This window comes from Oreochromis aureus, linkage group 3, assembly GCF_013358895.1.
Source record: "Oreochromis aureus strain Israel breed Guangdong linkage group 3, ZZ_aureus, whole genome shotgun sequence".
In the NCBI taxonomy this organism is placed as follows: Eukaryota; Metazoa; Chordata; class Actinopteri; order Cichliformes; family Cichlidae; genus Oreochromis; species Oreochromis aureus.
The window spans coordinates 31,855,330-31,880,874 of NC_052944.1; the positions used below are offsets into that span (position 1 = coordinate 31,855,330).

Genomic DNA, 25,545 nt, shown 5'->3' on the forward strand with positions numbered 1-25,545 from the left:
ACTGCCGTGGCTCATGCTAGCAGCAAGAGAAGTCACCCAAGCTAGTACTGGGTTCAGCCCAAATGAATTGGTTTTTGGTCACACTGTTCAGGGTCCACTAGCAGTTTTACAGGTTGATTGGAAGACACTCCCACCTCCTGTAAATCTGGCAGACTATGTTAATGGCTTTAGAAGAAGGTTTTATGAAGCAGGAAAACAGGCAAAAGTTCACCTGAAAGGATTAAAGAACACAGATGAAAAAACAGTTTGACTGTAGAGCTGAAAGTTTAGTTCAGGGGACAAGGTGTTGGTACTGCTTCCTGTTATTAAATTGTCTATATTCTGTACTGCAGCAGGTGTCAGATAAAAATTATCTGGTTGCTACTCCAGACTGCAGAAGGACATCACAACTTTTTGATGTAAACCTGTTAAAGCCCTATCATCTTCCTGTATGTGGTGCAGAGGATGTGAAACCAATTGTTGTGGCAGCTCTTTCAGAGGGGTTGGTTAGTGGAAGGGTTGGAACTGGGGAGGAGTGTTTGTCTGATGGTTCCATTTTACAGGAATGTCTGAAAAAAAAAGTTGCTAAGTAATTTGGATGCTTTGTTGGGACACTTAGCAGAGTCTAACAAGGAAGAATGGAAGAAGCTAACACTTTTCTTTTCACTAATTGTTTTCTGACACTCCCTTGGTTACCCAAGTAATTTGGTATGGCACTGATGTGGGAGATGCTGAACCTGTTCGGCAGCGTTTCTATCACACTTCACTGGAAAAACAGGATCAGCTGAAGTCTGACGTGAAGTACATGCTGATAATCTTGCCGTACCTTCATGTTCAAATTGATCCTCCCCATGCTTGCTTGTACGAAAACCAGATCAGACCTTTCTTTTCCATTGTGACGTGTCAATGACTGTGTGGTCGGGACAGGCTCAGCAAAATTTGTCAGTAAATTTGAGTTGTTAAAAGGTTACTGGCTGTGCTCAGATGCAGGTTGTTGTTGTCACACCATTGCTTCAGATGCTGTACCATGTAAGCTGAATCATTGTTGTACTCCATCAGTCGGTGGTGATGGTGGTGTCGTCACCAAATTTTATAATGGTGGTACTGGTGTGAACTGGGTAAAATGTGAGTATAAGAGGGGACCAAGGACACACCCCTGTGGAACGGCTACATTCAGAATGAGGGTGGAGGAGGTGTGCTCTCTCATCCTGACATTCTGGGGTCTACCGCTCAGGAAGTCCAATATCCAGCTGCACAGTAAGCTGCTGAGTCCTAGGTTGCTTAGTTTTTTAACCAGTTTGTGGGGTTTAACTGTATCGAAAGCGGAGCTGAAGTCTAGAAACAGCATTCTCACATAAGTGTTAATATTGTCCAGATATGTGAGGGTTGTGTGAAAAGCTGTTATTATGGCATCCTCTGTCGACCTGCTTGCCTTGTATCCAAACTGGTATGGATTGAGGTCCGCAGGAATGACAGCTTTAATGTGTGACATGATAAGTTTCAGCAGGATGGTATAATAGAGTGTAGCAGTGAGAGGTTGAAGATGGTGATGAAAACCTCTGCTAGTTGGTCTGCACATCCCTTAAGCACACTTCCTGCTACACTGTCAGGACCAGCTCCTGCCTCGCGTTGACTTTGCGCAGTGTGGTTGTGACCTGATGCTGCTCAAGCTGGATGGGGGCCTTGCCCCCCTCTGAAAAAGCAGTTTAGGTGTTTTGTTGGTCAAAGCAGACGAAGAACTGGTTTAGGGTGTCAGGTAAGGTGATGCCTAGAGAGTTTGTTTGTATGCTATTGTCTTTGTAGCCAGTGAGTGTCTCGATCCCATGTTTCTGGAGTTGTGTTGAAATGTTCTTCAATGCGCTGTTTGTATTTGAGCTTGGCTTTTTTAATGCCTTTTAGCAAAGGTTGGCGTGCCTCTATGTAAGCTTTTTGGGCTCCTGATTTGCAGGCATTGTCATGTGCTCTTAGTTGAGCTCGCACCTCCCTGTTGAGCCATGGCTTCTGGTTCGGGAACACTTTAACAGTCTTTGTTGTTGTTACACTCTCATTATGTATGAGAGTATGAAAGATGTGTGGCCCTCCAATTCTGTTCCTTCTGCAAATATACCCCAAACCATGTTGTCAAAACAGTCCTGTAGGGCTGTGGTGGCTTCTGCGGTCCAAACTACTCGATAGTGGAGAAGGAAGCATTGGCTTTAAAATTGGCTCTATAAAATTTTTGAAGTGTATGCAGGGTCAAGTGATAATCCTATTGTAGCTAACACTGATCAAAATTTTCATTGTTCTGAGTCTGGGGACCCAGTGTTTATGTGTTTCTGGTTTTAAATAATTTTTGTTTTAGCGTTATTCTTGGTGTTGTCATCCCCTGTTATATTTGTTAGTTTCTAGTCTTTAGGTTTTGTTACTGTGCCTCCTCTGTGTTCCATGTGTTCAAGTTAGTTGTGTTCTCATGTCTGTTCTCTCCCGGTCACAGTGTCAAGTCCACGTTTCGGTCTATGTCTCATGTGTCCTGTTTTATTTTGATAGTCCCTGTCCTGTGTGCAGTGTATTTAGTTTCCTTCCTCCTTTGTCTCATCATGTCAGATTTGTCCCATCTGTGTTCCACCTACATTTGGATCACCTAAATCCATGACAGTCATTCAGGCAGTAATGCCTGGACTGGAAACAAGTCATCCTTAAAATATTACAACATACCAAGCTTCTGTGTTTGAATGCAAAACAAATGTGATGTTTAATCTAGAGACTGCACTTGTGGCTGAACAATAAATACATTTTATTTTGAAAATATAAGTAATGTAACTAGCAAAACAAAGTTGTGGAAAGCCTAAACTTAGTTTTACAGAAATTAAATCTGAGACTTTGTTTCATTGTACGATCATAGCAATGATGGCAATATAATTGTTTGTTGTTCAGCAGAACAATGTCTAGTATATTGGCTGATGTACATTTTGGATTTGAAAATAAAAGTTGGGCTAATTTTAACACCATTACAAGAAGTGTTGTTAATTATTATATATAATGTTAATTGTTAATTGTTAATTATTTATTATTTGCATACAGTGTTATATTATTTTAAGTGTTGTACTAGAAATTTGCAGGGGTGCCTTGTGGGAATGCTGTTGACTTATTATAAAATGCTATGTCTATTTTAAGCTTTTAGCCGAATAATAAGCAGAGATATTTGTGTCTTTCTTAAAAAATCAGATCCTTAGAGATTATTTGAAAAATGGATCAACATCTATCACAAAATGAAACACTCTAAACCTGCACTGGGAAAAAATAAAAACTTTGGTTTTCCGGTGCAGAGCAATGACCAACAGAAGGAAAGAGTTCACTGAGTGAAAAAGGATGAAGATCCAGTGCAGCTGGTGTCAGGAGATGAAGAAAAAGCCTGATCATTTTCTTTACAAAAACAAGAGGCATGGGGAAATCTTTCTGGAAATCTGGGAAATCCTTGGGAAAGCTTACTGGGAGGTGGAGGTTAGCAGCACGAGCATCTGGGTGTAATAAAAGCCACCCAAGCCGTGAGGAGAACCTCTCACAAAACCCTGAAAATGATTGCATGTTGAAGCAGATGGTGCCACTGCTTACCATCAGTAACTATGTGTGGGTGTGGTAGTTTTTGTGAACTGGTTGTATATATGTGCAGTTGTTATTATTATATTTTTTCTTTAAGTGCCATGTTTGGTAGCACGTGCGGGGGTTCTACCCATGGAAAATCATTCAGTCCCAGTCTGCTGTCATGTATGAGATAGATGTTGCTTTTGTTTCATGCTGGAAAAGGAAAATAGATAAACTCATCTCTCTCTGTCTCTCTCTTCTTTATCGTCCAGTGAGGAGGATTTGACACTTTTTGTGTTCAGCATAAAAAACATTTTTAAAAAAGACCTGCGTGCTAAATGAGGAGTGTCCTTTGCACACAAAACCCCACCTGTGTGATAAACACCTCCACTTTTACACTCTAAGTATCAAAAATAGATTTTAGCATCTGATTTACTGATTAAAAATATCAAAAAATTTAAATACATAATCATTTTAACTGATGTCATGTAAGATCGCATCAGGCCTCCCATCAGTTTTAAACTATGATTTATTTTTTTTTATTATAATATTGATCCACTTACTTATTGCGAAAAAAGCAACATTTAGTGGGGAAAAACTCAGCAAATTAAAGGTGACTTTACTTTGACTGTCTGTCATGAAACTCGTACTACCGAAAGCTTCTTTTAATAATGTGCTACTGTTGTAATGTAAACCACGTTAAATAATCTTAGAATAAAAATGTCAGTTAAACATGTTCAGAATATCTATATCATAAGATCCAGACCAGCGATGTACAGTAACGGGAGGATGTCAACTGTTTGTTTTTGTTTTTTCTTTCTCTCGTTTTTCTTAAAGAATGAATGAACGTTGTTCCTTTTTTTTCTCATGACGTGTATTTGTTTGTTTCTTTTCCATGACGTTTCCAGTAACCAAGTATTTCGCAGTGATATGTCGCAACTCTTTACACTTGCATATAAATGGTTGGTTTCGGGATTGATTTTGCCGAATGGAAACTGAAACTGCTGAATCTTTATTAGAGGGGAGCAGATTGTAGAGAAAGCAGCAGATCGCACAGAGGAGCATCGAGATACGGAGGCGCGCAGGTAGGCTGCTCTGCACTTTGGTGTTACTTTGAACTTTTTGAAATGCTTCATGATAAAATAACATGAGTCTCACTGACCCACTCACTCTCGTGCCTGCATGAATGAAAGACTTGTTTGTAGAAGAATCAGATAATATTAAATCATTACGCCTTTGTATAATATTATAAGTATTATATATATGTTTTATATGTATTTTATTTTGTGCAGATGCTGGGACGTCATCTTGCGTGTGAAATAAAATCTAAAAAGCTGTTAGTTAACTCGTAGTTTGCAGAGTGCAGCACACAACGTTATATAGACACAAACAGTTGGGGGTTTTGATATGGGCGACATGGTGGGGGCGGGATCATGGGCATCGGCAAAAAAAGTTGCTGGCACCAATGTTTTTGGCCTTGCATGGGTACCAGTCGGTTTTCTATTGCCCATTTGCGGCGAGTAAGGGCGCCCTCCGTTTGCGAGGTGCGCCTGCTGCTTGCTGCACAGGGAGGAGAGGGGCGGGGCGGGGCGGGGCGCGGCGAGCTATTCTCTGGCTCGGTGTAGCGGTATCTAATCACCAGCTCACAAAACAAAAACAAACCAACGGACACAAAAACACCAGACTTATAATTTGCACCGATGTGTTTTCTAAATTCTATCACACACATATACGCGAAAACTCAGCGCTAGGGACCTCGGTGCGCCTGCTTGCAGCTGCTGCTGTGCTGAAGTCTCACACACAACCTGTCGAAAGGGGGGCGGGTTGCTTCCAAATAAAGCACATTTCATTTATAATATTGTCACTCCAAGCCCAGGCATTAATTATTTTTTCCTGGGTTGCGCGAAATCCCAGAAGAAGAAAAAAAAAAACCCATATAAGCCGTGCACATGCACACAAACTTAACACAACTTCAGTTAATTACACCCAGATCGTTTCAAGATAAGGAAGCTGTCATGGTTATAAAATTTAAACCGCAGGTTGCAGGGTGTCTGCTAAGCTTTTTTTCCACTAGGCCGCCTTTCTTTCCATGACAGGAATAAACAAATCCAACCTGAAATGCAAATACTACTCTTTGAGAGTCATTTTAACTCCTTCTAGTCCAGAGTAGATGTCAGGGCGTGAGTGTTTGCCTGTAATTATATGTTATATGTGTGGTCAAAGTTTGAAAGGGAGATGAGGTTTAAAATGAATGTTTAATGTTTATTAAAAATAATAAAACACTAATTACATTTATGTGTTATGTATAGGATCGATATTTCACCACATTTATGCTTTATTTAGGCAGATGGCCGCCCTCCTCGAGCCTGGCTCTGGGGGAGGTTTCTTCCTGTTAAAAGGGCGTTTTTCCTTCCCACTGTCGCCAAAGTGCTTGCTCATAGGGGGTCATATGATTGATTTCTGTATGTATTATTGTAGGGTCTACCTTACAATATAAAGCGTCTTGATGCTACTGTTGTTGTGATATATAAATAAAATTGAATTGAATTAAATTATTCAATATTATGTATAAGTACATACATGTTGTAGCTTGATAATGTTTTTTAAAATCTCAGTGGAATGGTGACATTTTTAATGTATATCTTTACTGACATGAACTCTCCACACTAAGACACAAAACTGTAAAGTCTGTGTTCCTTTTTTGCTGTATAGTCAGTACCACTAGAGGGCGCCTAATCACTGTACAACACAAGGGAGTCTGAGGTGTAATTTTTGACAGTTTCACTTTTTTTTTTTTAAAGTATTTTTATATAAGGGGTAATATATTCGTCTTAGTATTTTATATGTCTGTCTTGTAAAGTGGAATAGAGAAATGGTGGGTAACTGAGGGGCAAAATCAATATGGTCATCATTTCTTTCTGATATAAGGACATCAGGACATCATAGCAGTAATGCCTTGAAAGGTTACTTTTAACCTGAAAAGCACAACTTTTAATATTGTACAGTAAAAAAAACTCTTCTGAAAGTTCCACACAGTGCCGATGTAGAGTATACACCATAGCAGAAACTATGAACACACAACAAGCCTTTAACAAGACAAGCTGGAACCACACAGGAAACACACCTTGAGGGAGAAAATGACAAAGAACAAAGGGGGACTCAGACATTATTTACATACTAGGAAATCAGGGAGATGCAAAACACCAGGGAACACAGCTGAATGGAATCAGACTAACGGGCTGGGAAGTGGGAAGCAAAACTGAATAAAAAACACGATACGTGGACTATCAAAATTAAACATGAGGTAACAAACACTGAGACCAGGACTAATATGTGAACCATAAAAAAAGCCAGAATGTCAACAATACAGAACTGTAATACAGATAAATGAATTAAAAAAAACATACAAAACACCCCAAAACCCAAAACTCTGGGATCACGAGAGAAGAAGAAATATTTTTTAATCTCATTAACAGAAAACAAACAATAATAACCAAATTGTTTGGAAAGAATAGCATTAAAATCAATTATTAAAGCAAACTAGTGATAAACTACCCTCACTGATAATTCACACATTACTCATATTATTCCTGCTAAAATCTAAAACCACATTTTCTAAACAGTGCATCTCTTTTTAATAATTGAACTCTTACTGGCTTCCCTGTTGTTTACACCCTTTTCTGTCTACTTCAGATACTCACCTCATCCAAAATGAGTCTTCAGGTTTGCCACTGTGGCTGGTCCAAAAACACAAGTTACCAGGGCCTCAGAGTTCACCAGGGAAAGATGGGATGTACACCAAAGGGAATGAGGATGCCTGAACATGCACAATTCAGTTACCTTCCTACAGTGACCATCCTGAGTCCTCAGATCAAATTAACAGACCCATTTATGGATATTTTCAAGAATTCTGTGAAGTCTGGTGAGTGCGCTGATTGTACTGTTGCCCCTAGTTACACTTTGTGCAGCTGCAGAGGCTGGGGATAAATTTGTCACTTTAAAAGTTTGTTACAGTGTATTCTCACATTGTTAAGGAATACTTTGCTAAAAATAAACAAAGAATATGCAGGAAGAGTTAAAATAATCATTCCTTAATGTGTCACACAAACACAACAGATTCTTCTTCAAACGCAAGCTACTACAGCTGGCCCAGAATCACAGCTGATCAGGACCTCGGAGATCTCCAGGGAGGGATGAAATCTACACAAAATCAACTGGAGGAGAACAAAGTTCAACTCTGGAGAAATCATCAGGAAGAATCTCATCAAAACTACAGCAGACCAACTTTCAGTTCTTCAGTCAAGGAGGAGGTATGGCTTTTTCACCGAAATATTAGAAATTACACTAGATGAGTATTGAACTGTATAATCACATCTGTTGTCTCCAGCAGAATAGACTTCTGCCATCAAGCTTCATCCCCCAAATCGATTCTCCAGCCAGACAAGCCTCCGCAGTAGAGATAATTAAATCATGTATGCATTGTAATTTAGTTATTTCATAATGACAACACTCCAAAAAAGCAAGGTGGCTTAATTTAACCTAATTTAATCCTCTTTTGTTTCAGTGGTTGAAACTCAGCAACAGTCTGTGCCAACAGGTTCAAACATGGGCGCATATCAGGGGCTTGATTTTGCCTCTGGTGCCCAGGTACACATTTTTTTTTCAAACACATCAAAGAAGTGTTAGGATAACATGTCAAGTGACACCCACTGAATCTCCACTTCTACTTTTCTCTTACAGTCTGTGTTCATGGCCATGTCACAGACCTTCAGCAACCACAGTGATCATACAGACAACATAACCACAAAGATGGAGACAGACACATCATGTACGCATTACAATCTTCACAGTTGATGACAGTTCAAGCCAGCTTTGCTTGGCACTAACTCTCTTGTTCCTCTGCAGTCTTTGAGACTCCTCAGCGCTCTCATCAAAGCACCGTGAGCTCAGACAAAGCCCGTCGAGCTCTGGACTTCTCTACTGGTGAACAGCAGGTACTGCAGATTTCTTAAGTATAGTCATTCAGATGCATGTAAAATATGGTTTTTAGTATAAATGTGAAACAATTTTGCTAAGAGTTAATCTGTATAAAGATTAATTTCATTACTTACTGCTTTCATATTTTAGGTGGTACAACTCTTGGAGCTTCCTGGGAAAGCAGCCCAGCATGCAGCAATCTGCCCTGAAGAAAAAGAAAAGGAGATAGACAGACTGAAAGAGAAGAAGACTAAAAAACTACAAAAGGTAATGCAGTTTTAATAGTTGTTAAAATAGTTTTAAGTGGTTCTGAGTAACAGTTTAATAATTAGTAGAATTTTCACTCACTAAAACTGAAGAAATACTAAAAATGCTCCAAAAGGTGCCGACAGCACAAACAATGCTTGGAGATTAAGTTCAAACACTTAAAGTAGCGGAAGTAAAGCCTCACAGAGTGTTAGAGGCTACTGCTGCATGTGTTTGCACACCTTTCAGTCAAAGCCACCACAGCTCTAGCTATCCACATTTAGTTAAACTGCTGAAATGTCTTAAAGACATAAAGACCTGGATAGTCTCTAAATTTCTGCTTCTAAATTCACATAAAACTGAGTTTATTGTATTTGGCCCTGAAAATCTTAGAAAAATGATATCTAACCAGATTCTTACTCTGGATGGCATTACTTTGGCCTCCAGTAACACTGTGAGGAACCTTGGAGTCATTTTTGGCCAGGATATGTCCTTCTAGCATGAGACTTTTGACTCTGAGCCATTTGTCCTCTTTCAAGGCGAAACAGGAAAAGATGAAATCTGACTTGCAGCAGAAAATTCACATCAGAGAGCTCAAGATGGCTGAAGTCAGATCATTGGAAATAGACTGCAAGGTAAGGCTGTTTATTTATTTTTCATTTGTTTGGTTTCTTGCTTTGATGCTACTTTAACACATCCACTCTCTTTCAGGGTACTCTGATCAGAGTTGGGCTACTCTGGATGCTGAATCAGTGGAGATCAGCTGAACATGGTTGGAAGTCAATAATTTCTTCTCAGAGGTGATCAGAGTTGTGGAGGATGCTCGAAAGAAAGCCCTTAAGCCTCTGGAGGAGAGGTTGGTACTGTTAGTTTATCAGTGGAGATCAGCTGAACATCGCCAAAGGGCACTTTAGTGCTGTTATAGAGCTGTACATTTTACTCTCCTATATACTGTTTAGGAGACAGAAAGTGAAAGGAGATGCTCAGGATATCATTCAGAAGCTGCAAAGAGAAATTGATGTGCTCAAAAAGGCCATTGCTGAAGCACCCAAAAACCCAGACTTGGAGGTGAGCTTTGAGGACCTGAAGTCCATCTTCTGGTCTTTTTAACATCTCAGCAAAAAAAACATATACTTTTATTCACAGGATGCTCAAAAGAGGAAACATTAGATTTCTGCCAATTCTGTTTCATTAAACTCATTAAATTTAATCTTGTCACACGCTGATGTTTACCATGTGCACACACAGGTTTCCCCACCAACAGGCCTGGATGAATCTACTGACTGGAAAAATGTACAAGTTGACACTTCACTTGTCCTTTTTTGTACATTCACACTGAGAACTACGACTTCAGCCATGATGAAGCAAATTCACGAGGAACTGGAAAACTCTCATCCATCGGTGAGTCCATCATTTTGTTATACTTATATTAAAATCTGTATTTTCTGATTTATTGCCACTTACTAAAATGTTTGTTTCCACAGAACTCAGGAGGATTACTAAATTTGCAGGTGTGTATTTCAAAATAAAAACCTTATTTAAATGGAAAAAAAATGTTGATGTTTAATACAGATACATACTGATGAGCAGCAGTAGATTTTGTAATGTAAAATTAATAGGCTTTAAAAGTTGTGAAATTTTCAAAATAAAAACCCAAGCTTTATAGAAAATTAGCAGGATTCTCTCAAATTTCAAAATAAAAGCCTCCAGTTATTTATTAGCTGTTATTGTTTTCCAGAATTGAACTAGTCTTGCTAAGGATTACTAAATTTGCAGGTGTGTATTTGGAAAAAATGTTGATGTTTAATACAGATACATACTGATGAGCAGCAGTAGATTTTGTAATGTAAAATTAATAGGCTTAGATGCAATCAAAATTAATATGTAGTTTTCCAAATAAAATATAATTTTCTAATGTACTCTTTAAAAGTGATTTGAAAAACAAATGGCAGAGATAAGTTTAACATCGTCTGTAACAATTATTTTCACTCATTAGCTAGGTGATGTTGATGCTTGGTCATCGGGCAGTGAGACAAAGGCTACGTTCACACTGCAGGCGAAAGCGCATCAAATCCGACTTTTTTGACCCTATGCGACCCATCCAATCATGGTATGACAGTGTGAACAGCACAAATTCGAAAATTTCAAATCCGATCTTTCCATCACTTTCGTATGTGGTACTGAATCCGATACATATCTGATGTTTTAGAAAGCGACTGCTGTTTGAACGGTCATGTCGCATTAAATCCGTCTTTTACGTCACTGAAACAAGACAGACGCCAATTATCAGCGCCGGAGAAGACAAACGGGAAAGCGTGGGGTTGGAAACTGGAGACGGAGCGAGTCAATGTCACATTGTATTTGTAGTGTGAACAACCAGACAAAAAAATCGGATTTGATCAAAAAATCGGAATTGAGCATTAAGACCTGCAGTGTGAACGTAGGCAAAGTTCTATTTTCTTCCTTTTTAAACACAAGCAGATACACCCCCCTCCCCCCCACCTGTACTGTGTTCAGCTTAGAGGAATTGTCTGGCCAGTTTTAGAAAACATTGTAACTTGTATATTTCTAAAACTGCTCACTTAACTGCAATAATTTTCTTCCCGAAAAAAGGGTCTATGGAAAAACATGAGTAATTATTTTTAAGAATATGAACACGTTTAGCTTGGGCACATTTTATTATTCTCAAATGTTGTCACGTGAATGATATTTGACACCTCTGGGAGAGCAGCAAACTCAACAAGATTAATACACTGTGATTCAGTGCTGTAAGATTTCAGGAGTTATGCAAATTAAATATTTGAAAATTATCAAATTAGCACAGTTATTAGCTAAAAATGTTAATATATTGTTTAGTTCACAATAAGAAAAAATGAAATAGTGAGATCGCTAACGTATGTAAGGAGTGTTTACTTGTTATGGACCTCAAGGGGTCAGCATGGAGAACACAATGCCCTGATGCTTTTGTTAGCCTAGCTTCTTGTCGTTCAGGGAACGGTTAATGTATCCTGCATGCTCATATCTCATCTCCTTAAGATTTCATATACAAATATTATTTCTTACTGAGGACAAACCTGTTGTTAATATTGTTTCCATAGCAATACTTACCACCATGTTTGGGTTTAATCCAAAGCTTTGGCTGAAATATTTAATATGAAAAGTAAATAAAGTAAGGGGAGACTTCTATTGTAGTGTATCCATTACTCTTGTGATGCTTCTACACTTCTACCCACCACACGGTTCTGTTTCTTAAATCACTTGTATTCTTTTGACTGCAGTGGACGTGAAGCTGGACCCGACTACCGCACACCAAAGCCTTGAAATTTCTGATAATGGGAAAAAAGTGAGAGATGGTGGAAAGATGTCGAGAGATCCTGATTCTCCACAGAGGTTTAATATGTTTGGAAGTATCCTGGGGCTCAACAGGCTGTCCTCTGGCAGGGCATACTGGGAGGTGGAGGTCAGCAAAAAGACCGGGTGGGATCTGGGTGTGGCGAGATGTGATGCAAACCGCAAGGGGAAACTCTCAATCAATCCTGACAATGGTTACTGGGCTACTGTACATTATGAAGACCAGAAATATGCAGCCCTAATGACACCACCTGTGAGCCTTTCGCTTAAAAGGAAACCACAAAAAGTCGGGGTGTTTGTAGATTACGAGGAAGGTCTTGTGTCCTTTTACGATGTGACGTCTCAGTCTCACATCTACTCATTTACTGAGTGTTTGTTTGGTGGTGAGATCCTCCCGTACTTCAGTCCACATCTGAAACAAAATGAGAAAAACAGCAATCCTTTGATTATCTCTGCTGTGCAAAAGCAGCAGTAATCACATGCACTGAATGTGGTAAGCAATATGTATGATTGGGTGTGCAGTAACAGTTTGCTTACCTGCTCATTGGGTATTTCATCGGTCAAATTTCAACATTTTTTACTATAACATGCCTTAATGAAGATCCTCTGACTGAGGCATCAATTTTAAAAATTTTTATATACTATTTTTCTAGATTTTAACATTTGAAAACTAAAAAATAGGTCATACATACAGCAGTGGAAATGTATACATTTTACAGAAACAATATGAACAATGAAATTACAGAAAATTACTAACAGGAAAAAAAAACATGGCTGGGAACTAGGATGTCTGGGCGTGTTGAAACACCTGCAAAAGACAGAAATGACAAAATATATTCTAAATATCAACGTGTTAAAACACTTTAGACACTATTCCTGTTATTCCTTTAAGAAAAAAATATTAGGACATATTATGATCAAATGATGTCACGTACTGATCACCAGCAGCTGGAGGTTGTGCATTATTCAAAATCAGCTATTAGCCAATTTTGGGGAGCATTAAAATCTTGCACCTAGATGAAAGTAACTTTAAGAAGTAATTTGACATTAATCCCTCGGATGCAACAAGAAACTTGACTTTGTTATGCATGGACTGGTGTATGTATGGATCAGAATCAGAATACTTTATTAATCCTTAAGAAAATAATATAAGTGTATGTATTTGCTTTTCTACTCACTCTCAGCAGATTGCTTTCTTATACTTCAAAGCTTGGGGGATAAGGAGGTAATTTAGGACTCAGGATCTATGACACACGGTTTAAGTGGAGCCATGGATCAAACCACCAACCTTGCCATTAGCAGATGGTCTGCTCTACCCACTAAGCCACAGGGGACTTTAAAATATTAAGTTAACTTTGTGCGAATAGGCTTAAATTATATGTCTTGACTGCTGTCCTAAGAGTTGCAAGACTGGAATACTTGAACTCTCTGTGTATCTGTGACATTTTTTGGCTGCTGATTCTTGTCTGCTTTGCACAGAGGAGTGTGCACTGCACCTCTGTGCACACACACACACACACACACACACACACACACACACACACACACACACACACACACACACACACACACACACACACACTTCAGCACTCCCTTCCTTCGGCTCTGACTATAAATGCTGTTTGTTATAATTGTATACCAAAGGATGGATTACGAGTTCTGCTTGTTCGTTGTCTTTTGCTCATTCTCCATCACTTACTGTATCAACAAAATGTTTACTTCTCTTTGTAGCTCTGTTTTACAGATCCTTTTTGTAACTATTTCACTTTGTACTTTTGCTACTCAGGCTTCTTAAATTGTGCTCTTCAGCAGTCACTATATGCCATTTAATAATGTGTGTAATATATTTATGACATCAAATGGACAGAAATGAATAAAACTGTCATTTAGGAACGTGTTTTTTGTGCATTTTTTGTCATGATGTTACCACAAATAAGTTTGATAAGTAAATCTATAGGTAGATTTTAAAAATATAAATAGAAAATATAATATCAATTGTTATCATTCATAATAATGATGATATAGAAATTACTTCCAGACTGTCATATCTTATTTGTCCACTAGATGCCATTAGTGAGTTTTACCTCCATCCTGATGAACACATTCTCCACCCATTGTTGTTTTCTGCTATCTAGAAGAGAGTTCTGGATAATGAATGGAAAATTAAAGTAAATATTTCATGTCCACACACAAATCAGAGAAAATATCCACTCCACTTTGGAATACTCTCATGATCGTCACTTTCAATCAATCAGTTTATTTATAAGCACATTTAAAAATAACACAGGTTGAACAAAGTGCTGTACAAAGTAAAAATAAAACAAATACACACAAAAAGAACAAAACAAGACTCAGTCACATTAAAAGCGAGGGAGTAAAGATGTGTTTCTCAATGAGATTTAAAAATGTTGAGTTTTGGAGAGGTCCTAATTTGAAGAAGCAGACTATTCAAGTTTAGGCGCAGCAATCGCAAAGTCCCGGTCGCCTCTGGGTTTTAGTCTGCTGCTAGGAACAATCAGAAGCAACTTATCGGCTGACCTAAGAGTTCTATTTGACTATTTTTAGTTACAAGATCAGAGAGGTATTTTGGAGCTAATCCATTTAGAGACTTAAAAACAAGCAATACAATCTTAAAATCAATTTTATAACGTACTGGAAGCCAATGTGAACGAGCCAAGGCTGGGGAAATATGGTCTTGTTCATGAGTGCCTGTCTAGAGTTGGGCTGCAGCATTCTGAACAAGCTAAAGAAGAGAGCAGAGCCTGGCTGATACCAAAATGAAGAATATTACACTAATCAAGCCCGGATGATATAAATGCATAAATTACTTTCTTGAAGTCAACAGATGACAAAATGTTCTTAATTTTTGCAAGGGCCCTTAGCTAGAAGGAGTTGGCTTTTACAACAGGATTTATTTGTTTGTCAAATGAAAAACTGCCATCTGTCATGGTATTGCTGTGTAACAGACAGCGGGAGGACCCAAGTGCAGGACTCCGACACATTGAGTTAACTTAGGCACAGCTTTACTACTGGAAAACTCTTCATGAAAAATAACACTTACCAAAACCAACCAAAAAAAAACTGGAGCTCGAACTTCTAGAACTAACAAAACTCAGGACACAAAGGGGAGAAGACACAGCACAAGGAGAGTATAGGTTAGGTTAACGATGTGACAACAAGTAAGGGTAGACTGAGGACTAAAATATGCAGGATCACGAGAGGAGTAGGGAACAGGAAGAAACACAGTTGGGACAATTCAGACATAATCAGACGAGGGAAGGCAAAACCAGATACATTGGCATAGACAGACTAACAAAATAGAAATTTAAATATGTCACATACGCACAGACACAGACTCAGAGACACGAGCTTAGCACTATGATAATACTGAGGCGGTACAGAGGGAAAATAAGGACAGGAATGACTAGACGGGAGAGGTGGGACTGGCACAGAGACTCTGACTTGATACTGAACAGAGGGAACACGGAGTACAAGGAAAGGGGTGACATGAGACACGACTGACTGGGGAACAAGAGAAGAAGCACGAGGGCAGAACTAAACCTAAGAACTAGAAATCATAAACACAGAAGAACTAGAGATCTAGGAATACAAAACAGAAACCAAAACTCTAATAGTAATGAGCCATGATCAAAAATAAAAGTACAAAACTCAAAACACTGGGTCACCAACTCAGGACCACAACACCATCAAAGAAAACTCTGGGATTTTTCCAGAGGGACAACGTAACCCTTAAGAGAAGAACTAGGGTCAGAAGGTCCAAATAGTACAGTCTCAGTTTTTTGATCATTTACATTAAAAAATTAATACCAACCATGATTTAGTGTAATCAAGGCAGTCTAGCAAAACTTTTAAAGAATCTATAGAATTCTTTTAAGAGGAAAGTAGATTTGAGAATCATTGGCATAACAGTGAAATGAGATTCCATATTTTCTGAAAATAGATGGGAGCATAAGGGTAAAAAGTAATGGCCCAAGGATAGATCCTTACATGTAAGGGGGGTGGATGTGGATGAAGAGCCACCGGACCTGACAGAAAAACTACTGTCAGTTAATTAAGATCTAAGTCATTTAAGTGCAGTTCTTTTAATATCCACACAGCTCTCCCGACACAAGAAACCCATGATCCACTGTATTAGCTGTCGCCCTCAGATCTAAAAGCACTAAAATGGCAGAGTTACTGGAGCCAGCAATAATTAAAAGATCATTAAAAAAACACAGCACAGTTTCAGTGCTATGTTGCACTTTGAAACCAGACTAAAATATTTCTGAGATGCCATTACCGTATTTTTCGTACCACAAGGCGCACCAGATTATAAGGTGTACTGTCTATGAACGGGTCTCTTTTCATACATACGGCGCATCACATTACAAGGTGGATTAAGCGAAACAGAACAGTCAGATAAGTCAAACATTACTCAACTCATTCTTCTTGCTTCCTCCACTTCTGTACCATTGATTCAGTAATGTTGAATTCTCTCATACCTGCTCTATTCTCATGTTCTGGACCTGAAAACAGGGTTTGATGTTTGGTTTCATTCTATAATACTGGGCTTACTTTTCTTTGAAGGTTTGAACTTTAAGAGTGTTTAAACAAGAGACAAAAGTGTGAAAATATTTATGCCCAACATTTAAATATTTCAGTAAGAGACTTTTGACACTTTGTTTGGATAATTCATTATTGTAGGTGCCCATTTTTAATGCGTGTTGTTGGACTTTTTTAGTGTGACCACGAGTTTTAATGGAGGAATTGATCAAGCTCTAGATCGACTGCACACAGGGAAATGGATCAATATTGTAGGTATATTGGGTGTTTGTTTTAGATCTGTGATTTTGAATGGTTTAATAAAACTGATATTCTATTGGGTAACATTTTCGATAATTTTGTTTGTGTTTTGCAGCTGTTGTTGTGCTTTTTCTGCTGTCCTTTTTTTTTGTTCTTTTTGGTTGATTTGTGATTTTGTTTTGGTTAGTCCATCCAGCCGTAAAGGCTGTTAATGATTGGGAATGAGTCTTGTAAGGCGAACTAACCTCTCTTTTTTTGTTTTTTGTTTGTGAAACCTCCCTTTATAACCCAGATTGCATGCCATGCATAGCACTGATTCCCAGCTGTGCTGAGACCTGAATCGTTTGCAGTGTGTGCCCACAGGTAAATTGATTGCAGTGTCTCTAAGCCGGGTGTGACGGTTTGCAGTGTCGTGTTATTTTTTGCACCTTTTGTCATTGCTGTGCAGGCAGGAAAAAGACCCAAAATGCAGGCTCACGGAGGCTGAACTTGAACTCAAAAACCTCAGCTTTATTGTTTGCAAAAGACAAAACAGAAACTACACTGGGAAGACTAGAAACGGTGCATGAAAACAGAACACACAGGTAAGAATGAGGGACGAGGCGATGACGAGCAGGGGAAGACAGACACTAAATACAAGAGGTCAACAGGACCAAGGGGAAACAGCTGGGAGACACGGCTGACACAGACGAGACGGGGGAGCGGGAATTACTGAATACACTGACATAAGGCAAAGACCTTCAAAGTAAAACAGGAAACTCAACGCACAGGCAAAGACACAGACTCAGAGACACGGGCTTTACACAGAGACCTGACTGAACTGGAACAGAGAGACTACAGAACAAAACCTAACAACTTAACAGAATACATAACCAGAACAAACAAGAACATAAGATAATATTAATAAATACAAACCACTGAGTCATCAGACTCAGGACCATGACACTTTTGGTTTGGTAGGTCTTGTGCAGCTGGAATATTAGTAGGATGTGTTGTAAGTCCCGTCTGGGAATAAATGAGAAAACGTATGTTCAGTTGATGTAATAAAAAAATTATCAGTTTATTTCTTTGCTATTTTCTTCGACACCTTTGTGCTCGGCTACATTTTAGCGTTGTTCCGAACAGGATTCAAGTGAGTGGCAATTTTGTTCTTTCTTTATTTTTTGGAGTTGTTTTGTAAGGACAGCAGGGACAGGTTTGTAGATTGCAGTGAAGGAGCAGCCAGGTCTCGATTGCAATCATGGAGGAAAATGAGCAACAATCAATGGCCCAACGTATAGAGGAGTTGGAGAATGAACTTAGAGACTGGAAAAAGGCATCTGTGGGTACAGAGAGGCCCTCAACTTCAACACGAGCTACAGGAAGTGAATCAGAGACTGTGAGACACAATCCTGTGGTATATGTACAACAGGATAGAACGTAGCCAACTTTTTCAGGGAAGTTGGATAATATGGGCTCACTGACTCTAGATGAGTGGATTGAGCAAATGAGAGACTTTGTGCGTACTTTCAAGCTGGCGAGGCGTGATTGCGGATGCCACTCAGGTGTGTCCATCTCCCTCGCAGCCCCCAACAGTAAGTTACAGTAAGTTTTGTTTTGTCTGTTTTGTTTCTTTTCCATGACCTTTCCAGTGACCAAGTATTTCTTAGTGACGTGTCACAACTCTTTACAGCTGAATTTAAAGGGCTGGTTTCAGGATTGATTTGAAAAAAATGAAACTGAAACCAGTGAATCTGCACCAGAGAAGAGCAGAGTGTGGAGAAAGCAGCAGCTCGCACAGTGGAGCATCGAGATACGGAGGTGTGTGCAGGTAGGCTGCTGGTGGTGCTTTTAACTTTTTGAAATGCTTTATGATAAAATTACATGGCAGTCTCACTGACCCATTCACTCTCGTGCCTGCATGAGTGAAAGAGAATCAGATAATATTGAAATATTACACCTTTGTATAATATTATATATTTTTATATGTATTTCATTTTGTGTCAATGCTGTGAAGTTATCTTTTTTGTGAATTCATATCTAAAAAGTTCATAGTTAACTGGTAGTTTTTAGAGTGCAGCAAATAAAGTTATATAGACAAAGTTATGCAACACAACTCCAGTTAATTACATGCTCATGGTTGGACGATAAGGAAGTTGTTGTGGTTATCAAAGTAAACCGCAGGTTGCAGGGTGTGTGCTCAGCTACATACGAAACTAATTTTTTTTCCACTAGGCTGCTTTTCTTTCCATGGTAGGAATAAACAAACCCAACCTGAAAAGCAAATACTGCTCTTGGAGAGTCATTTTAGCTCCTTCTAGTCCAGAGTAGATGTCAGGGTGTGAGTGTTTGTGCTGTCGAAAAGAAAATGTGACTTTTCCTATATTCACGGGTGGTCAAACACGGAAAGGTAGAGTTATATAAAGGTTTATAAAAGAGACACTACAGAACCATAAAACCAGGGCTCTAGACTAACTTTTTGCCACGGTTGCACTGGTGCGCCTAATTTTTTTTCTTAAGCGTACCAGCACAAAAGTTAGGCGCATCGCTTAACACCGCAGTTTTACATGTGCACTTTTTTGGGGGGGGGAAATTACAGACAATATTCATTTGTAAATGATTAACTAACAATCTTGTGCTTGTGCTTTAAGTGCTTTGGCACTCTATGCCAATATTGTAGACAATGTTAAACTTAATCATCATCTCGGCCCCCTCTGACGACCAGTTTGCTGCTGCCTGCCGCTGAAGGCAGTGGGGAGAGAGGACACTTGAGCAGTGCCTTTATCACGACATATAACATGTTTTCTGGATAAACTGTGCTTTTTCAGCGTTCAAAGATTGATGGCACCGTGTCAGAGCTGGCTATGAATTTCAGGCTGATCAGGCCTTAACTTAACGAAAAAGTTATCAATAGTTCTTTTCATCTTTTCTCATTACCCACAGCTACATCCACTTCCACTGGGTATCATCACTGATTTCTACAATCCATTCGATTCCGATTCAATTTTGCCTCAGACATTCAGAAATATTATAATTCTGATCATTTATCAGTACTGACATTTGTGAGACTTCATCAGAATTGTGAACATCACAGCAGATGCCTTTATGTGAAAGTAACTGAGAATAAAACACAGAAAAACATGAAGGAGATTTTCCTGGTCTGGCGTTTTATAGCAGATAACCTTAAAAATATTCTGCAATATTCTGCAATTTTGCATAATTTTAAAAGTTTAAATCTCTTCAGTATTGAACAGCAGAAATTAGGCTTTCTTGCCTGAGGTCATTTAAGTAAAAAAAAAAAAAAAAAAAATACAGCGGCCGACAGCGCTGTACATGAGTTGTGCGTAATAAGCAAATGAATAATGCAGAAAACAGAGATTTGAGATGGGAAACTGTTCTTGAAGTACACAGAGAGAGAGCTGTGCATGAAGTGTGATTTTTATCGTGGTGGAAGCAAAACAGAATTCATGACGATATTTATCAAATGTGAAGCGTAGTTTGCTGCTTCTTTTGCTGCTGGTTCAGTGAATTTTGGTTGGAGAGAGACAAAACCTGCAGTAGTGATGTGTCCTGTGTGTCGAAGCTTCGAATCGCGCTTCGGGTAATCTCGGGGGCGTGTCTGTGAAGCGCGTATCGAGGCTTGCTTTGATTACGTATGCAGTGACGTTCGAGGCTTCGTGGGCAGTCCGTACCACGTGACTGATTCGGGAACTGGTTCACTGGTTCGCGCCAGATTCGAAATAAAATGGGCAGCAAAACACAGCTGATTCCCCATCACATTGTGTTGCGGAATTGGATTGTTTACGTGCTACATAGTTACTTGAGCATTTCTCCTTCGATGGAGCCTGCAAGGAAGAGATTTGTTTTCTCTTCTAATAAAGTATGCACACAGTAATAAATATCACAAATGATAAGTACCATAATATAAATAAACAACACTACAGATCCTATAACCTGATTTATGTCTTTTAGTTTATTAAAAAGTGAAGCGTCACACAGTTTGTGTCATTATCCAGATGTACATAAGCATGATTACACAGTTATAGGGGCGGGTTTTGATTATCGATTAAAATCGATTCTCGCTTGGAAACGTGATATTGTTTAATTAAAATCCTGAATCGATTTTTAATATAACTTTATTTTGCCCGAAATGCCAGAATCTCAGGTTAAACCTCACAAAAATTTCAACAACCACCAAACAGCTAAAACAGTAAGTGACAGCAGGTACACGGATTCTGCACAAAGACGCAAACACAAAGCGCGGAACCGCTGACGGATCAGAATCAGTGAGATGTCGCCTTTCTCACCCGACGACACGGACACGGTCGGGGCTGAAAGGACAGCTCACTGATTCTCATGTGTCGGCGGGTCCGCGCTTCGTTTTTACGTCTTTTGCGCTGATTCTGACGCTGCAGGTTTTATTTCTCTCAAACAATATTGACTGAACCAGCAGCAAAAGAAGATCCAAACTACGCTTCACATAAACATCGTCATGAATTCCCTCTGACTTTTGCTGTTTTGCTTCCACCACGATAAAAATATCACACTTCATGCACAGCTCTCTCTCCCTCTCTCTCTCTCTGTACTTGAAGAACAGTTTCCCGTCTAAAAATCTGTTTTCTGCATTATTCCCTTGCTTGTTACGCACAAGTCTACCGTTGTTTACAGCGCTGTCAGCCGCTGTTTTTTCCTTTTACTTACTACCGAAAAGAAAACCTAATTTCTGCTGTTCAATAGGCTACCAAACAAATTTAAACTTTTTAAAATTATGCAAAATTGCAAAACGCTTAGCCGTGTCTCTAAACCTCTGTAACTTTGCTTCATTCAGCAGCATCAGGTAATGCTCATATGTTGATGAATGGTTTTCTTTCGTTTTTGATCTGCTGCAGAATATTTTTATAAATCGTATTTCTGTTTTATCCTTAGCTGCTTTGACACAAAGGCATCTGCTGTGATGCTCACACCTTTGATAAAGTCTCGCAAGTGTCAGCTTTCTTTTATAGATATAAAATATAGAAATGTACTGATCCATGATCTGAATTATAATATTTCTGACTGAGGCACAATTTCCCCTGATCGAATCCTGGATCGAATCGATTCTAGAAATCAGTACGCAGGCCTAACAGTTACACAATCATACCAAAACTCTGTCCTGATAGTTTCCACTTTCTCTTTTGTATCAGACATACTGAGACAATATTTGGAATAAATAACCACGAAAACAATCTATTTATTCAGTTTAGAGGTTTACACATCACATCATTATAATCACAGAGCCTATTTCACTTAAATCGTCCACTTGATGGCGCAGTAGAGCAAATGAATCATCACAATGCTTCGAACCATGAGTCGACCAGTTGGATGGAAAGCTTCAGCTCATCACGAGGCTTCATCTCACCATCACTAACCTGCAGCTCAGAATCAGCGCAAAAAAGGCGTAAACTGCGCGGAATCATCAGAATCAGTGAGCTGTCAGCTTTCAGTCCCGACGGCGTGTCTGTGTACTTGCCGTCGGGTGAGAAAGCCGAGATAGAGAAAGCTGATTCTGATGTGTTGGGTCCGCTCTGTGTTTACGTCTTTGTGTGGAATCTGTTTACCTGCTCTCATTTGCTGTTTGGTGGTTGTTGAAATAGTTTTGTGAGCTTTAACCTGAGATTATGGCGTTTCTGGCAAAATACATTGATATTTAAAAGTCGATTCAGGATTTAATGAATCGATATCGCTTTATTCAAGCTACTTACATCTCTCTATCTGCCTGCACTTTCAAACGTACACACGGACTACATGAATATGAAAAGTTTTTTGTTACTCGAACAGTTGGTCGCACCAGTGCGACCTAAGATTTTTTTTAGTGGCACCATCGGTCGCACTCTAGAGCCCTGCATAAAACAAATGTTTTATTCCTATACCATCAATAAAACTAATTACTAATTACATTTATGTAGATCCCTGTGTTATGTACACGACCCATTTCTTTCTACATTTTTTGTTTTATTAAACATTATGTACAGTATAACCACATATACAGATACATTTTTTTTCTTCAACATCAAGTTATTCAGGATTAGAAACCACACTTGACTGTTACACACGAAGTGCTCTATATTACTGTTGTCGCACTGTATAAGGGTCCTAGATTTGAATTCAGGCTAGGGACAGTGTGGAGTTTGCATGTTCAACCTGTGCCTGCGTGGGTATTTCCTCCCATAGTCCATAGACAAGTTAGATCAAGTGTGTTGCACATTATTCAGTCTTAAGACACCTCTAAGCCCAGGTCACTCTTAAAAAAAGTAACTTTGATCTCACTAAAATGCTGACCTGTCAAAATGTAATCTTACTGAGATGGACTCTCCGTTTAACTTCCTGATGTCATTTGGCTAGAGAAATAAATAAATATCTTGTTTGTCTCATGTGGATATGTATTTCTGATATAAGGACATCAGTGTTAATAACTATGACAGCATTGCACTGAAGGTAAACAGTATATAACCTGAAACCCTTATTAAACCATTCAACTACTGTACCAGTAATATCACCTTCTGCGTTTGGTTCCTAATTTTAAGAAAAGCACAATACTTCAAATAATTTGGAACAACACTTACTTTTCTGAAAGTTCTAAACACTGGTAGTATCCGGTCTATGCCATGACTACTATGGTCACAAAAAAAATAAATAAATAAAATAATGAAGCTCTCAATTTAAGTTTTATTGATAACCTGGCTATTGAAATGAAAAGAAACAGTATTAAGCAAGCAGATGAAAGAGAAACTGCTTACCAAAGGATGTGGTTATCTGCTTATTATTTCTTCACTCACAAATATGTTGACAATATTCTGTTGCAGACACCCAACTTATCCAACATGAACGTTCAGGTTTGCCACTGCGGTTGGACAAAACGTACAACTTACCACGGCTTGAGAGTTCACCAGGGAAAGATGGGATGCACGCCAAAGGGAATGAGGATCCCTCAAAGTGAACAATTCAGGTTCTCTCATAAACCGAGCTACAATGAACCTCAAATCAAAATAAAAGAGCCTTTTGTGGATGACTTAGAGAGTTCTGGTGAGTGCACTGATTGTACAGTGTTTGTGCTGATGTTGGGGCAGGAAAAATATCCTCACTAAAACATATGTTGTCATCCCAGTTTACAGTGACAGTTGATGTATTTCAGCATTTTATGTTTTTTAGCAGTATAGCGGCCCCAACATCTCACTTAAACCATTTATAACTGATAGCAGGCACAGAACAGTGAATCGTGACTGTCTTCTTTCTCTACAGTCTTTGAGACTCCACAGCGCTCTCGTCTAACTACTGAAATTGAAGATTCCAGAGCTCGTCCAGTTCTGCAATCTTCTATTGGTGGACAGCAGGTACTGCATATTTCTTAAGGACGACCATTCAGATGCCTGTAAAATGGACTTGTACAGAAGTATACATTGTCAAGCCAAAATTAAGCTCCTGCCAAAAAGCACAATGTGGCCAAAGGCATCATTTTGCTCATTTGCTAAGAATTTAACAGGCCTTCTGTCTGCACTGTTCGACAGATTCATTGCTGACATCAAAGTAAAACTATATAAACATTAGTGTCATTCTTCCTCTGAAGGTAAAGAGTATGTAACCTGAAACCCTTATTAAACCATGAAACTACTGTACCAGTAGTATTCCTTTCTGAGTTTGGTTCCTAATTTTAAGAAAAGCACGATACTTCAAATAATTTGGAACAGCACTTACTTTTCTGAAAGGTTTACACACTGCTAGTATGCGGTCTATACCACGACTACTATGGCCACTACATTTTTGTTTTTTTAAATTAGATGAAAGAGAAACAGCTTACCAGAGGATGTGGAGGTGTGGTGAAATTTAGGGAAAGATAGACATACAGTTAAGGATGTTAAAGTAAATTAGACATCTTTAAGTCACACACTGCTCATTTTTGCTTAAGTGACAAATATGTTGACAATATTCTGTTGCAGACACCCAACTTATCCGACATGAATTTTCAGGTTTGTCACTGCGGTTGGACCAAATATACAACTTACCATGGCTTGAGAGTTCACCAGGGAAAGATGGGATGCACGCCAAAGGGAATGAGGATCCCTCAAAGCGAACAATCCAGGTTCTCTCATAAACCGAGCTACAATGAACCTCAAATCAAAATAAAAGAGCCTTTTGAGGATGACTTCAAGAGTTCTGGTGAGTGCACCGATTGTACAGTGTTTGTGCTGATGTAGGACCAGGAAAAATATCCTCACCAAAACTTCTCTTATCATCCCAGTTTATAGTGACAATTGATGTATTTCAGCATTTTCTGTATTTTAGTAGTATAGTGACTCCAACATCACACTTAAAACGTTTATTGTCAGGGCTAGCGGGTCGGACTCAGGAGCAGGCAGCAGGTCACGTTCACAGTTCTTAACTTTATTGAACACCAAGTGCTATTTACAAAGTGAGGGATTTTGGGATGGGCTCCACGGGTTGATGGGGAAAGGGACAGGTGCTCCACACTCGCAGGGTCTCAGCCGCTCCTCACGCTCTTGCTCTCAGCTCACACTCATGCTCAATCTTCCAAACAGCGGGGAACAGGAAAGGTCCAGGGATCTGAAGACAGGAAGGGAAGCAATTAACAAGGTACACGATATCAGATACAAA

The 25,545-nt window shown here is 39.1% G+C and overlaps 3 protein-coding genes and 1 long non-coding RNA gene across 6 annotated transcripts in view; all 4 read left to right on the top strand.

Annotated features, from left to right (window-relative positions):
* Nucleotides 1-4,583: 4,583 nt before the first annotated feature.
* On the top strand, nt 4,584-9,530 carry LOC116323914. Its single transcript, XM_039600100.1, has 10 exons — nt 4,584-4,625; nt 7,234-7,462; nt 7,657-7,850; nt 7,931-8,012; nt 8,105-8,187; nt 8,281-8,368; nt 8,446-8,534; nt 8,668-8,784; nt 9,303-9,398; nt 9,489-9,530. The coding sequence occupies exons 2-10, from the start codon at nt 7,252-7,254 to the stop codon at nt 9,528-9,530; spliced, it is 1,002 nt and encodes a 333-aa protein (XP_039456034.1). The 5' UTR covers nt 4,584-4,625; nt 7,234-7,251.
* Nucleotides 9,531-9,532: 2 nt separating this feature from the next.
* On the top strand, nt 9,533-10,076 carry LOC120439203. Its single transcript, XR_005612455.1, has 3 exons — nt 9,533-9,619; nt 9,723-9,831; nt 10,012-10,076. It is a non-coding gene; the product is annotated as an uncharacterized LOC120439203 (long non-coding RNA).
* A 28-nt stretch (nt 10,077-10,104) lies between these two features.
* On the top strand, nt 10,105-14,007 carry LOC120439201 (pyrin-like). The gene is made up of 3 exons (XM_039609981.1): nt 10,105-10,164; nt 10,248-10,274; nt 12,042-14,007. Exon 3 carries the CDS (start codon nt 12,125-12,127, stop codon nt 12,587-12,589), a length of 465 nt encoding a protein of 154 aa, XP_039465915.1. The 5' UTR covers nt 10,105-10,164; nt 10,248-10,274; nt 12,042-12,124; the 3' UTR covers nt 12,590-14,007.
* A 2,766-nt stretch (nt 14,008-16,773) lies between these two features.
* Nucleotides 16,774-25,545, top strand: part of LOC120439195 — a 28,263-nt gene continuing 19,491 nt past the window's right edge. The window contains exons 1-6 of one of the 3 annotated variants that reach the window (XM_039609967.1): nt 16,774-16,928; nt 17,210-17,280; nt 17,366-18,727; nt 23,739-23,958; nt 24,175-24,266; nt 24,870-25,089. In XM_039609967.1, the coding sequence (XP_039465901.1) occupies nt 23,757-23,958; nt 24,175-24,266; nt 24,870-25,089 (514 nt within the window). In that variant the 5' untranslated portion in view covers nt 16,774-16,928; nt 17,210-17,280; nt 17,366-18,727; nt 23,739-23,756. Of the gene's footprint in view, nt 18,728-23,738; nt 23,959-24,174; nt 24,267-24,869; nt 25,090-25,545 lie in introns of all 3 variants that reach the window. The other 2 variants (XM_039609969.1, XM_039609968.1) reach the window with 2 other exon arrangements.